The sequence below is a fragment of the Crocuta crocuta genome, unplaced genomic scaffold (genome assembly GCF_008692635.1).
Source record: "Crocuta crocuta isolate KB4526 unplaced genomic scaffold, BGI_CrCroc_1.0 scaffold147, whole genome shotgun sequence".
Lineage (NCBI taxonomy): Eukaryota > Metazoa > Chordata > Mammalia > Carnivora > Hyaenidae > Crocuta > Crocuta crocuta.
The window spans coordinates 5,402,251-5,417,548 of record NW_027532594.1 but is presented as its reverse complement, the minus strand read 5'-3'; the positions used below and the strand labels follow the sequence as shown (position 1 = coordinate 5,417,548).

Sequence of the window (15,298 nt, the reverse complement as noted above, 5' to 3'; positions counted from 1 at the left end):
CCAAGTTCTGCTAAATTGCAAAGTGCTCAATGTCTGAGGTGACCTCATGTGTTTTGGGGTCTCTAAATGTGATCAGGAATTTCATGAGCTGTTATTACAAGAGAAACCCATGGGCCTGAAACTTGATTCTAAACATGAACAATAGAAAAATTTCCCAATAACCATGAACCCTTACTTTACCCATTATGCTTGTAGCGTCCACATTTCTCCCTGTCAGAGGACCCCAGGTACTTGAGAGAACCAGGGTTGAGAAGGGTAAGCAATGGGGCTTGGGACAGGGGTATGTGTATGTTGGAGGTGGGGGAGCTGAATTCTCCTTGATGTTCAGGGGACATGAATCTCTGCATTGACACTCAAACAGCTAGAGGTTTTGTTTGCCTCTTACAGTGAACACAGCTACATTGGGTCTATGTCCCAGGACAAAGGTGAACAAACACTTGGGAAAACAGCCTTTCACATAGATCATTGAACACATACCAAATGGACTAGTGCATAAATTGTGTTGTCTTAGTCTCAGAAAAAAAAAAAAAATCATAGGAGCTATTTTAAATATATTCCTTTTTCCATAGGTGTATGTGGGGAGGAGGGGCAGATAATTGTGTGCTAAATTTTATGTGGTTTTTTTAAGTTTATTTATTTTGAGAGAGACAGAGACAGTGTGAGTGAGGGAGGGGCAAAGAAAGAGTGAGAGAGAGAATCCTAAACAGACTCCGCGCTGTCAGAGCAGAGCCCCACGCTGGGCTCGAACTCACGAATTGTGAGAACATGACCTGAACTGAGATCGAGTCAGATGCTCAACCAACTGAGCTACCCAAGCACCCCTAGTTTCATGTTTCAGATGTCAGTGGTTATGTTCTCTATCACAATCTTATTTATTTATTTATTTATTTTTGTGGTAGTCCACCTTAATTTGAGGAAAATCAAAATATGAAGATCCAGACTTACAAAATGGGAACATTAGGGCTAGTTATTTGCTTAATCAAAGCCCCACAAGCCTCCGAGCCTGTTCAGTGATTTACATACCTGCAATCTACACTTAATGTCTTAGAAAAAAATGCCATTTGGGTGTAGTGTTACATGATTATGCTGTAAAGCAAATTTTCAAAGTCAAATTCAAAATGGCTCCTGCATACCTGTTGAGTTTTTATTTCAATTTCTGAAGCTCCTTTGGGGGGAAGAATGGACTGACTACTTATTATAAGATCTTCAAATTCATCTTCTTTCCCCATCCGCCTAGCTATAGCTTTCATGCTGGGGTAGAGGATGTCAGTTCTATTAAAGAAGAGACCAAAATTAGTAAGCAAACATTTTTTCTCATTCAGATTCTCTGACAATTATTTTCATTCATGTTCTGTTTCTTGTCATCATGTATAAACCTCCCAACCCATTTTAGACACTCATATCTACATCTAAATTCACTATAGTTGTTGCTCCCATAGTCAATATTAAATCCTGTGAACTTTTCCCACTGGGCACATTTAATTTCAGTCTTCATTCTTCAAAATTTGGACAAGTTTTGGGGCCCCTGGGTGGCTCAGTCAGTTAAGTGGCTGACTCTTGATTTCAGCTCGGGTCATGATTTCATGGTCCATGAATTCAAGCTCTGCATTGGGGTCTGCACTGACAGTACGGAGCCTGCTTGGGATTCTTTCTCTTTCCCGCCCTCTCTGCCCTTCCCCCTACTTGTGTTCTCTATCTCTAAAAATAAATGAATAAACTTAAAAACAAAATGGACAGGTTTTCTCATTCCCTAGTTACCAGGAAAGCTGACTGCAATAATTCATAAAACTGTACCACGGCACCAAAGAGAACCTTCTGACACCCAGTAAGATCCAAGGATGATAAATGCTTGTTTGATAGCAGACACATGGCAGAAGCAACATATCTTTCTTGCCAGCTAAGTCATCCCAGCCAAAGCCTGAAGTGTGAAAACAGCCCACCATTCCGCAGAACGAAGACCTCATGTTGCAGTGGGCGAAACTCTCAGAGACTCAGTACTTGGGTCTAATGGGGCAGAAAGTAGGGAAGAGTTCACAGCAGAGCATCTCTCTACCCAGTGCTCCCCGGGATCCTATGAACTAAAAAAGCTTAGAGTCAGCACCATGGGGACACTTGAGAAGCACAAGTTCCCTGGGACAGAACTCTGTGTAAATGATATATAGTGTTGCTTAGTGGAACCCAGCACTGTCCCTGAATTCAGTAGAACCCGGCTTTTCCTGTAAAGCACTGTTTATAGACACATTGCCCAGCTTCCTCAGAGCTCAGGGGGCTGGGTGTACCAGAATTCATGGAGCAAATGTCTCCCTCAGAGCAAGGGCCAGGAGTTTACCAAACTTCAGATTCCACTCATCCATGAGAATTTCCACTTTGGCAACACTTACCCGTAGAGTTCTGAGAACTGTTTGTGGAGGGAGACAGAACTGCCATCCTGGCCTTGCAGTTTAAGCTGACCCCAGTGGTCCTTTAGCACTTCCAGCTGCTTCCACAGAACCAGAAAAGATCTCAGGAAAGCAAGGGACATCATTGCATTGCATGGGCCCCTCAGCAGCTCGGAGACCTTGGGGTTGCTTTGGAACTGACTTCTGAATTCTGGCACTCTGGACAAATCCGGCTGAAAGCATTATAGAAATTCTTTATCGATCCTAGGTCAATACACGATAACCTTTTATGTGCAGCCCATGCAGAATGAACATTTTGAAGAAGGCCTATTCTCCCCAGGAGGAATGGTTTGCAGGTCTATAACACATTGAAAGCTTAGAGAGAGAAAACATCCTTCCTAAATAGAGAGTATACAGAAAAGAGCGAAATGTCTACATTTCAGCTTCCTGCTGGAGTCTTGAGCCACTATTTTGAAAACTCTTTTACTTGGATACTAATATTTTACCTGCCTTTGAAAAACTGAGCCTTTCATGTTCAGCCTCTGCATTGTGGAAAGTGCCCTTCAATAAACTTCCCCATCACGGTGGAGCTATAATATAACCTTAAATTAGGGATTTTACTCATTTTGTGGGTGAGGAAATGGAAACTTAAGTTTACCTTATCTCCTATTCCTTCTCCCATCCTTTAAAAGTTTACATGTTTCTTAATTTGAATTTATTCTTCAATAGGCAATTTATTAAACATTTTTTAATGTTTATTTATTTCTGAGAGAGAGAGAAAGAGAGAGACAGCGTGAGCAGGAGAGGGTCAGAGAAAGAGGGAGATACAGAACCCGAAACAGGCTCCAGGCTCTGAGCTGGCAGTCAGCACAGAGCCCGATGCGGGGCTCAAACCCACGAACTGTGAGATCATGACCTGAGCTGAAGTTGGACGCTTAACCGACTGAGCCACCCAGGCGCCCCTCAATAGGCAATTTTACTTTAGAATTATTTGTTCATTCATTCATCGGTGCTTTCCTTAAATAAGTGTTTGTTGAAGGACTGCTATGAGGCCTGGAGGATTGGAGGGAACAAGGTTTTCAGGACCCCTCTTCAGCAGCCAGTGGTGTGAGGTCCAGGGTCACCCGGAGAGTGACAGACAAAATGGGGACCTGTGTTCAGGACAGTGTCTCAGTCACAGGAAAAGGAGCTTTCCTTTGCAGATAAAGATGGCAAACCTGGATCATAATGTTATGACAAGAAGGGCCTCAGAGAACATTCATGTAACAGCACCTCAGATGCTCAAGTTTCCTGGCTCAGAACAGGAAGAACCACTATCTAGTATAACTGGATCCTAGATCAGTAGTAGTAACATATCTAGGGGCACCTGGGTGGCTCAGTCCCTTAAGCATCCAACTTTGGCTCAAGTCATGATCTCATGGTTTGTGAGTTCAAGCCCAACATAAGGCTCTGTACTGACAGCTCAGAGCCTAGAGCCTGCTTTGGAATCTGTGTCTCCCTCTGTCTTATTCTCTCTCTCTGCCCCTCCCCTGTTTGCTCTCTCTTTCTATCTCTCTTAAAAAGTAAGTAAACATTAAAATTAAAAAAGAAACCATATCTAAAGAAAGACATGGCTGCCAGAAAGAGGCTTGGTTAGAGGCAGAGTTGGCCAGCCAGACCCAGGGGAGGGCCAGCAGCTCCTGCACCCAGCTGACAACCCCCCAAGTGACCTACCTGCTCAATAATGAGCTAACCCAGGCATTTCCAGATTTGTTTTGTCCTCAGAAAATTTTCATCAAATGACATCAAATGCAGTGGCCAAAAATATTCAATAGACCAAAGCTGAGCATGGTGTCTGGGAGGCGGGGGGCAGAGAGGGGCAGAGATGCAGTGTACAGGCCACATAGTTGGCCCCCTCTGCTCAAAAAGCCCCAGGATGCCCCTTTTAAAGGGATTGTGTGCGGTTTCACCCAAAGACCCAGTTAAAAAAACACCAGGTTGAAAAGCACCTAGACTATATGTGAAGGAAATTTATTTGCTAACCTAAAAGCATCTGCTGGAGGGGCAGGGGCAGTTGGCCTTTCCCCAGAGACAGAGGATGCCACTGGCAGATGCCAATATTGCACTCTCCACCTATCCTGCTAGCACAGGCGGGTGAACTCAGATGCAAAATTCTCCCCCCTCCCCTGCCACTGCCAAGCTCGGTAATGCGCTATGGCACTATCCCCTTTGCCTTGCTGAAGCCAAGCCTTGCTGCTTTTGTCCAGCTGGAGAGTGTGCCCCACCCCCTACACTCTCAAGTTGCTTAGTTAAAGCCAGTGGATATGTGCAACCCACACAGAGGATGCTCCTTGACTGCCTGGCCCTGGCAGCCAAGGGGGCTGACATTCCTGAGCTCCAAGGGACTATAAGAATCAGAAAGATAGTACTTCGCAGGCCACCACTCCAGGGCACTGAAGACAGACGACTGAGATGGCAACCTTGTCTTCCTGTGACAAAAGCCTATTTATGTATCCTGGAGCTTCAGCTTGAGGAACAGGCTTCAAGTTTTCCATACATCTAGAGGCCAAAGAAGTGCTCCCAGGGAACATAAGCAGGAAGACACCATCATTGTGCACCCCCTTCACCTAGATACAGTTCAATAAGACCTCGCAGAAAGGAGCTTATATACACATCTAGAGCCCCACATTTTGCAACTGTCACCCATATGACACCTTCAGATCTTTTGGTCTGGAGGCAGCAGGGATTATGATTGTGGCCCCACAAGGCTATATCTGCATATTTTTAAAGCTGCTGCCTGAGGGTCTGACTTTTGATTAGCCTGAAACTTGATGCTAAATGAAATTCCTCCCCTTAGAACACTGACAAGACTTGGTACATTCTCAACCACAAGGACATATCAATAATAAATCAGGTTGATCAGACAATCACAAAGTTTCAAGAAACAACCAAGAGCTAGAGCAAGTTTGATGAGAAGTTTCATCAACTGCACAAGGGCACTCCAAGGCTGAGAGAGGTAGCTGTCTGGACTAATACATAGAAACAAACACAGAGAGTCAAGGAAAGTGAGGCAACAGAAAAATATGTTTCAAATGAAAGAATAAGATAAAACCTTAGAAAAAGACCATAATGCTTTGGAGATAAGGATTCTATCTGATAAAGAATTCAGGGTAATGGTCATAAAGCTGCTTACCAGACTTGGGAATGGAATGGATTTACATAGTAAGGACTTCAACAAAGAGATAGAAAATATAATAAAGTAGCAGATAGAAATCCATAGAGCTGAAGAATATAATAACTGAGAAATACACTAGAGGGGTTAAACATCAGACTGGATAAAGCAGATGAATGAGTCAGCAAGCTGGAATACAAAATAATGAAATTCACCCAGACAGAGCTGCAAAAGGAAAAAAGGAATGTTAAAAAATGAAGATAGCTTAAGGGACCTATGGGACAACATCGCGCAGAATAACATTTGCATTCTAGGGGTCCCAGAAAGAGAAAAGAAAGAGAAAAGGGCAGAAAACTTATTTGAAGAAATAATGACTGAAAGCTTCCCTAACCTAGCCAAGGAAACAGATACCTAGCTTCAGGAATCCTAGAGAGTTCCAAATATGATAAACTCAAAGAGATCCATAACAAGACACATTATAATTAAAGTGTCAAAAGTTAAAGAGAGAATCTTAAGAGCAGGCAGAGAAAAACAAACTATTATTTACAAGATAAACACCATAAGTCTATCAGTAGACTTCTCAGCAGAAACTTTGCAGGCCATAATGGAGTGGCATGATATACTCGAAGTACTGAAAGGCAAAAACTTTCGACCAAGAATACTCTATCTAAAGGTTATCATTTGGAACTGAAGAAGAGATAGAATTTTTCATACTAAAGCTAAAGGAGTTCATCATTCCTAAAGTGGTCTTAGAAGGAATGTTAAAGGAACTTCTTTAAGTAGAAGAGAAATGTCACTAATTAATACATATATACATACAAAAGTAAAAATTTTCACTGGAAAAGGTAAATATATAGTAAAGGTAATGAGTTAATCTCTTATAAAGTTACTATGGAGGTTAAAAGACAAAAGTAAAATTAACTAAAACTACAATAATTAGTTAAGAGACACCTAAAATAAAAAGATGTAAAATACGTCATCAAAAACATAAAATATGAAGTGGTGTGGTAATAAAAACATAGAGTTTAGAACATGCTCAAATTTAAGTTGCTATCCACTTAAAATTGACTCATATACATAGGATGATATATGTGAACCTCAAAATAACTACATAGCAAAACTATATAAAAGGACATGAGAAAGGGATCTAAAATAACACAGAAAAAAGTCATCAAACCAGAAGGGAAGGAAGAAAGGAAAAAAGGAAGGCACAGAACTAGAAAAACAACCACTGAACAAGTAACAAAATGGCAATAAGTAAAATACTTACCAATAATGAAAATAAATGCAAATAGACTAAATTCTCTAATCAAAAAACATAGAGTAGCTGAATAGATAGAAACCAACTCACATTTATATACTACCTATAAGAGACTCACTTCATAATTAAGGACGCACACTGACTGAAAGTGAAGGGATGGAAAAAAGAAATTCCATACAAATGGAGATGAAAAGAAAGCCAGTGTAGTTATAGTCATATTAAACAAAATAGACTTTAAAGCAAAGACTGTAATTTCCAAATATATATGCACCCAACATACAAGCACCAAAAAATATAAGTATTAAGAGACCTAAAGGGAGAAACTGACAGGAATATAATAATAGTAGGGGACTTTGACACCTCTCTCACACCAATTGATAGATCATTCAGACAGAAAAATCAATAAGGATACACTGGCTTTAAGAGATACAAATAAAGCCCAAGTTAGTAAAAGGAAGAAATAAAAATCAGAGGAGAAATCAATGAAATCGAGACTAAAAAGATGATTAAAAAATCAATGAAATAAAGAGCTGGTTCTTTGAAAAGATAAATAAAATTGACAAACCCTTAGCTAGAGTCACCAAGGGAAAAAAATAGGGCTTAGAGAAATAAAATCAGAAGTAAAAATTAGAAGTTACAACTGATACCACAGATATACAAAGGATCATAGAGACAATTATTAATGAGTATACACAAATCAACTGTACAACCTAGAAGAAATAGAAAACTGCTGACAAACTTACAATCTTCAAAAGACTGAATCAGAAAAAAAAATCTAAATAGACCAATTAGTAGTAAGGAGATTAAATCAGTAATCAAAAACCTCCAAACAAATAAAAGTCTAAGATCAGACAGCTGGTAAATTCTACCAAACATTCAAAGAAGATTTAATATCTATCCTTCTCAAATGCTTCCAAAATATTAAAGAGGAGGAAATGTTTCCAAACACATTTTACTAGTTCAGTATTACCTGATACCAAAAACAGACAAGGACACCCCCTGCCCCCACCAAATTACAGACCAATATCCATAATTAGCACAGATACAAAAATCCTCAACAAAATATTATCAAACTAAATTTAACAATACATTACAAGAATCATACACCATAATCAAGTGGGATTTATTTCAGGAATGCAAGGATAGTTCAACAACCACAACTCAATCAACAGTATATACCTCATTAATAAAATGGAGATAAAAATCATGATCATCTCAATAGATGCAGAAAACAGAAAAAATTCAACATCCATTTATGATAAAAACTCTCAATAAAGTAGATAGAGAGGAAAGGTTTGTCAACATAATAAAAGCCATATATGACAAACCCCCAGCTAATAAACTCAAAGGTGAGAAGCTGAAAGTGTTTCCTCTAATATAAGAACAAGACAAGGATGCCCACCCTCCCCACTTTTATTCAATATAGTATTAGAAGTCCTAGCCAGAGCAAGTAGGCAAGAAAAAAAAAAAGAAATAGTGCTCACTTCGGCAGCACATATACTAAAAAAAAGAAATAAAAGGCATACAAATTGGAAAAGAAGAAGTAAAACTGTCACTGTTTGCAGGTGACATGATTCTATATATTGAAATCCCTAAAGATTCCACAAAAAACTATTAGAACTAATAAATAAATTCAGTGAAGTTGCAGGGTACAACATTAATATAAAAATATGCTGTATTTTTAAACATTAATAACAATCAGAATGAGAAATCGAGATTATAATCACACCAAAAAGAATACTGAAGAATAAACTAAACTGAGGAGGTAAAAGATCTGTACACTGAAAACTTTAAGTTGTTGATAAAATAAATTGAAGAAGACACTAATAAATGGAAAGATATTCCATGCTCATGGATTAGAAGAATTAATATTGTTAAAATATTCATACTACACAAAGCAATCTACAGATTCATGCAATCTCTATCAAAATTCCAATGGCATTTTTCACAGAGCTAGAACAAATAATTCTAAAATGTATATGGAGCCACAAAAGACCCCCAAATAACCAAAACAATTTTTTTGAGTGGGAGAAAGGGGCAGAGGGGGAGAAAGAGAAAGAATCTTAAGAAAGCTCCATACCCAGCATGGAACCCAATTCGGGGCTCAATTTCATGACCATGAGATCATGACCTGGACTGAAATCAAGAGTCAGAGGTTTAACTTACTGACCCACCTAGGCACCCTAAAATCAAAAACAATCTTGAGAAAGAAGAACACAGACAGAGGAGATATCATGTTACCTGATTTCAAACTATACTACAAAGCTATAATAATCAAACAGCATGGTATTGGCATAAACATAAACACATAGATCAATGCAATAGAATAGAGAGCCCATAAATAAATCCACGTATATATGGTCAATTAATTTGTGACAAAGTAGGTAAGAATATAGAATGGGGAAAGGGCTTCTCTTTAATAAGTGGTACTGGGAAAACTGGACAGCTATATGTGAAAATTAAGATAGACCACTATCTCACACTATATATAAAACTAAACTCAACATGTATGAAAGACTTGAACATAAGACCTGAAATTTAAAACTCCTAGAAGAAAACATAGGCAGTAAGATCCCTAACATTGGTGTTAGCAATATTTTTTGGATTAGATTCCAAAGGCAAGAGAAACAGCAAGGGAAATAAAAGCAAAAGTAAACAAGTGTGGGGAAAAAGTAAACAAGTGAGACTACTTCAAACTAAAAAGCTACTGCACAGTGAAGGAAACCATTGATAAAACAAAAATGTAATCTACTGAACGGGAGAAGTTGTTTGTAAATCATATATGTAATAGGGACTAGTATCCAAAATACATGAAGAACTCATATAACTCAATAATAATAAAAAAGAAATCACATTAAAAACTGGTCAAAGGGGCACACCTGGGTGGCTCATCCGGTTAAGTGTCTGACTGCGGACACTTCAGGTCATGATCTCACAGTTCGTGGGTTTGAGCCCCGCATTGGGCTCTGTGCTGATAACTCAGAGCCTGGAGCCTTCTTCAGATTCTGTGTCTCTTTCTCTCTCTCTGCCCATGCCCCACTCATGTTCTCTCTCTCTCTCTCTCAAAACTAAATAAAAATTTTAAAAAAACTGGTCAAAGATCTGAATAGGTATTTTTCCAAAGAAAACATACTGATAGCCAATAGGCATATGAAAAAACTGCTTAACATCACTAAGCACCAGAGAAATATAAATCAAAACCAGAATGAGATATCACTGTACACCTGGAAGTATAACTATTATCAAAAAGACAAAAAATAACAAGTATTGGCAAGGATATGGTTAAAAAAAAAAAAGGGAACACTTGTGCATAGTTAGTGGAAATGTAAATTGGTGCAGCCACTATGGAAAACACTATGGAGGTTCCTCTTAAAAATGGAACTACCATATGATCCAGCAATTCCACTACTGGTTATCTACTTGAAGAAAATGAAAACACTAATTTGAAAAGATATGTTCATTGCACCATTATTTACAATAGGCAGGGTACAGAAACAACCTAAGTATTCATCAATGGATGACCAGATAAAGAAGCTGTAATTACACACACACAGATATACTAGTCAGCCATAAAAAAGAATCAAATCCTGCCATTTGTGACAATATGGATGGATCTTGAGGGCATTATGCTAAGGGAAATAAGTCCAAGACAAATGCTGTATGCTTTGATTTATATGTGGAATCTAAAAATGATACCAAGACTCATAGAGACAGAGAATGGATTAGTGGTTGCCAGAGGAGAGGTAGTGCCAGAAAGAACTAAATGAGTAAGGGGGATCAAGAAGTACAATCTTCCAGTTATAAAATAAAAAATCATGGGGATATAATATCCAGTTTGGGGAATACAGTCAATTATATTGTTTTAACTTTGTATAGTGACAGATGGTAAGTAGATTTACCGTGATGATCACTGCAATGCGTACAAACTTTGAATCATTCTGTTTTACACCTGCCACTAATATAGTATTATATGTCAGTAATACCTCAATTTAAAAAGGTATTATAAATAAAAAATATACACCAAAAAACCTCCAACTTGCCTCTGAGGAACCCAGGGCTCCTGGACCACAGTTTTAAAGGCCCATCACTTCCATTTTAGAGACTGAAGTCCATGAGACCGCAGCATGGGTGGCAGAGCTGGGCCAGGAAACCCAGAGTCCTATCTCACAAGCAGTATAAATTCTGTTGCCTTCGACTGTCTATGAATATTAAATACTCTTAAATAAAACAAATCATAACATTAAACTAATTAAAATAAATAATAACTTTAAAGCCAAACTTCCCTTATATTAAGAGAAGTCTTATCTTTGTAAGTGATTTAAAGGTTGGAAGAAGGAACAGGAGAGAAGGTAAAGAACAAAGGTGGGGGACAGGGAGGGATGGCAATCCATCAAAAACAGGACTAAGAAATAGTAAACAGAGGACCCAAAGGGTCCAGCATGCTTCTTGATCTTGGTACTACTTGGTGCCAACGCTTGCTTTGCAAATGCTCCCTCTGAGTGAAACATTTAATTCTGCTGTGGCATTTAGACAGCACATCTAAACACACTTCCTTTTCCACTAATTTGCCTGAAGTAGACTTGTGGCTCAATTTCAGCCGGTAGATACAAGGAGAATCTATTAGAAGGCTCTGAAAGGATTTTCTTTCTTGGTAAAAAGATAAAGCCCCTTAAGGAGAAAGCTTTTTACAAGGATGAAGGAGACATTTTGCTGACATTCCCATGATGGCAGAGCGGGAGCATACACCAACCTGAGTGACTGTACCAACCCAAAGTGCCTCCCTAAAAGGCAAGTCTAAAGACTTGCTGTGAGAGACCCTTCACTAATTTAAGTCATGGCTACTAGGACAACCTGTTACTTGTAGCAGGTGCACCCTAATTGGCACAAAGGGGCATCAGCTCAAAGATGGGAAAATCAGGAAAAGCTTCGGAAAGAGTGGTGTGGAAGCTGAAACCTGAAGGATGAGTAGGAATTAATCAGACAATGAAGTAGAGAGGTAGGGGGAGAAGGAAGTTTTCCACCAGAGGGGCTGACTTGCACAAAGTTACTGAGGAGAGAGAGGGTGGTACATTTGATCAAATGAAAGACATTGAGGGTAGAAATACCAGCAGGAGATAGGCAGTGAAGGTCTGGGTAAGGTATTTGGATCCTATTCTCAGGGCATATGGAAGACATTGAAGGGTTATAAGAGGAAAGGTTTGCATATAATCAGTTTTGCATTTTAAAATATTACGCTGGTAAGGGTCTCCTGGGTGGCTCAAGTCAGTTAAGCGTCCAACTCTTGATTTTGGCTCAGGTCAAGGTCTCACGGTGTGTGAGTTTGAGCCCCATATCAGGCTCTGCACTGTCACTGCAGAGCCTGATTGAAATTCTCTCTCTCTCCCTCTCTGCCCTTCCCCCACTTGCTCTCTCTCTCTCTCTCCCTCTCTCCCTCAGAATAAATAAACATAAAGTTAAAAAATAAAATAATAAAATATTATCATGGTGAATGGACTGGAAGAAGGCAAGAGTGAATATACGGATACAGTTGGAGGTTATGCACATAGCCTACCATTAGGGGATGATGCTAATTAGGGGGTGGTGATGGAAGATGGGGAACAATGGACAAACTTGAGAGATATTAAAATTGAAATAACAGGAGAATAAAACTCAGTGTCTGATTATGGGTATGATAGAAATCATAGATGAGCATCCAGATTTTTGGCTTGGGCAGTTGGGCAGATGGTGGTTAACTGACAGGAAACATGGAAAGAGGAACAAGTTGTGGGCTGTGAAATAAGCTCATTTTGGGACACGCGGCCTCTGGGATGGAACAAGGAAGTTGAACACATGAATCTGACAAGATTGAGATTTGGACAAGACAGGTAGATGGTCATCCCATGAGTTATCACAGGGAAAGTCATCAAAATTATAAAAGCAGATGAGTTTGTCTAGGGAGAGGCTGCAAGTAGAACAACGTAGGAGATAAGAATAGAAGGGAGCTCCAGGGCTGACTGCCAAGTTGGATTGTGGGTTTACTGCCTCAAATCATTTAACCTTTCTGAGCTTCAGTATTAGCTGTAAAATGAGAATAATGAAAGGACCTACTTCATGGAGTTATCGGGAAGATTAAAGAAGCTAATAATCACTAAAGTACTCTGAAAAAATCTCAGTCATAGCCAACAGTAGTATTAATAGTATTCATGGGAAACTTACTAATTAGACACAGAAGGCACAGTGCCTAGGGTCCATAAAATGCTTTAATTTCTTTCTTATTTTTTAAAAATTTTATATATATAGAGAGAGTGCTAGTGAGGGAGAAGGACAGAGGGGCAGAGAGAAAGAGGGAGAGAATCCTAAGCAGGTTCCACACTGTGTGTGGAGCTCAATGTAGGGCTCTATCCCACAAACCTGAGATCATGACCTGAGCCAAAATTAAGAGTCGGATGTTCAACCAACAGAGCTAACCAGGCACCCCATAATTTCTTCTAAAAATCAGAGAAAAAAGATACCAAGTTTGAATAAAACGTTTTAATATATGATATTAATTTTTTATATTAACACAGTTGTAAACTATATCTTTTAATGCGTTTTTATGGAAGAAAGGGCCTACAAAGACAGAAATGGCTAGTGTTGTAGAAGTCAAAATGCAGTGCCGGTAGTAGTAGTAGCAGCGGGACAGAATCTGAAAAACAATACTTTGGGGACTGGCAGAAGAAGAGGGGAGGCAGGAGGCAGAGGAGAGTCTATGGGGAAGTCTGAGAAGGCATGGCTGCCGATGCCAGAGGAAAACGAGGAAGGGAGCTGTGCTTCGGAAGCCAGGAGCAGGGAGGCTGCAAGAAGGATACACCATGTCAAAAGCTGACAAGGGTCAGGTTCGAAGGGCACCAAAAAACATCCAGGGGATATAGTGATAAGGACCACGGTGCTCTTGATGAGAGTGGTCTCCAGTGGTGACAAAGTACATTTTCTGAGGAGCGGGTTGAAGGTAAGGAAATGGAGATGGCTGCTGCAGACATCTCTCCAAAAGTTTCACTCTACAAAGGAGGCTTTTCAAATGGGAGCATTGGCTGGCTTGCCCTGTATCCAGACAAGTCTCTGGCTGCTTCCCACATATGTGCAGAATTGTTTCCAGTTATGACACCAGGTGGGCCAGGGGCTCTTGGTACCTTAGAGCTTCAGAGACAAGTCCAGAGGAGGAAGTGCTCGCCTAGGAACCCTTAAGCCTAGCTGAGTGAGGAAGACGAGAGCCCGGGCTGGAGATGTTCACCCAGGGCCTCTGTCACACCCCTCCAGTCCTCCCAGCTCCAGTCCTAACTGTGTGTGACTCACAAGGAGATTTAGCCAGTTGGATTATTTGTTCTGTTTGGTTTCAATGGGCCTCCCACAACCTTTGTTCTATTTTTTAAAATGAAAAGAAATGAATCACAGGCTACCCTGCTCTACTGCTGCTCCCATGTGGCATTAGCCCAGTCTTGGGACACAGGACGAGGCTGTTGGACAAAGGGCGAAGGTCCTTCAGTTCACTACAGCACTGGCCAATTATGTAGACTGCTCACCAAGAGTACCTGTGTGTTTCTGTCCAGTGTGGCTTGCTGTCTGGGGGGGTCCTCCATGATCATATGATAATTACTGAGAAGCACATCTTCCAAAAGCAGCTGCATGCCTACCAGCTCTCCATGAGCCACCTTTAGGTCATGGTCACTCAACCTACAGAGGCACAGCTAAAAACAAAAAAAGAACAAAATGAAACAAAACACCCATTTTGAAGATCTCTGTGTATCCTTATACATGATTCTGGGGAGAAAACTAGGAATAACTGGGTTTATGTGCCCTGCCCCTCCCAACTATTAGAAAATCCATAAAAATGAGGGTAGCATTTCTAGCTCAAAATCCTTCTTGACCATATCAGACTTCTGGCTTTGTATGGAAGTCCATGTATGGAAGTGCATTGCAGCACTTTACAATGGTATCTGTACATGGTGAATGCATAGCATTATATCAATTTTCCTTTAGAAGTACAGATAGAAACACATGTATGTATAGGGAAAGTACTGGAAAAAATAAACCAAAATGTGAACTGTGATTGTCTCCTAATGGGGGAAATATGATTTACTTTTTTTTAACCATTCTTACTACTTTACTTTAAAATACCCCAACCTTTTTAATTTTGAGCATATACAAAAGTAAACAGTATAGTTCCCACCACTCAGCTTTAAGAACCATCAGCCTGTGGCCAATCCTTCCCCTATCCTCATCACTCTACACTTCCATATTATTTCAGAGCAAATTTATGATTGATTTTCATGTTTAATACTTTTCTATATTTTCTATTTTTAAAAATGAGAACACAAAATTTGCTTTGGTAATCAGGGAGGAAACACATAATTGAAAGAAATTCCCCTTAGGAACCCTACTCAAAGGATCCTCTTCCTACCACGGTTCACAGGCAGACCGGGAGTTACATACCCCTGTGCTTCCAGCCTGTGTGTTTCTCTAAGAGGCCCAGAGAGTGACTGGAGATGGATG

The 15,298-nt window shown here is 39.8% G+C and overlaps 1 protein-coding gene across 1 annotated transcript in view; it reads right to left on the bottom strand.

Annotated features, from left to right (window-relative positions):
• The window catches only part of LOC144244656 (coiled-coil domain-containing protein 162-like), a 44,144-nt gene that overhangs the window by 28,550 nt on the left and 296 nt on the right, over positions 1-15,298 (bottom strand). Inside the window, exons 2-4 of the mRNA XM_077780027.1 lie at positions 14,338-14,493; positions 2,382-2,611; positions 1,134-1,272 (exon numbers count right to left, since the gene is read on the bottom strand). Of these exons, the coding sequence (XP_077636153.1) occupies positions 1,134-1,272; positions 2,382-2,611; positions 14,338-14,493 (525 nt within the window). The remainder of the gene's footprint in view (positions 1-1,133; positions 1,273-2,381; positions 2,612-14,337; positions 14,494-15,298) is intronic.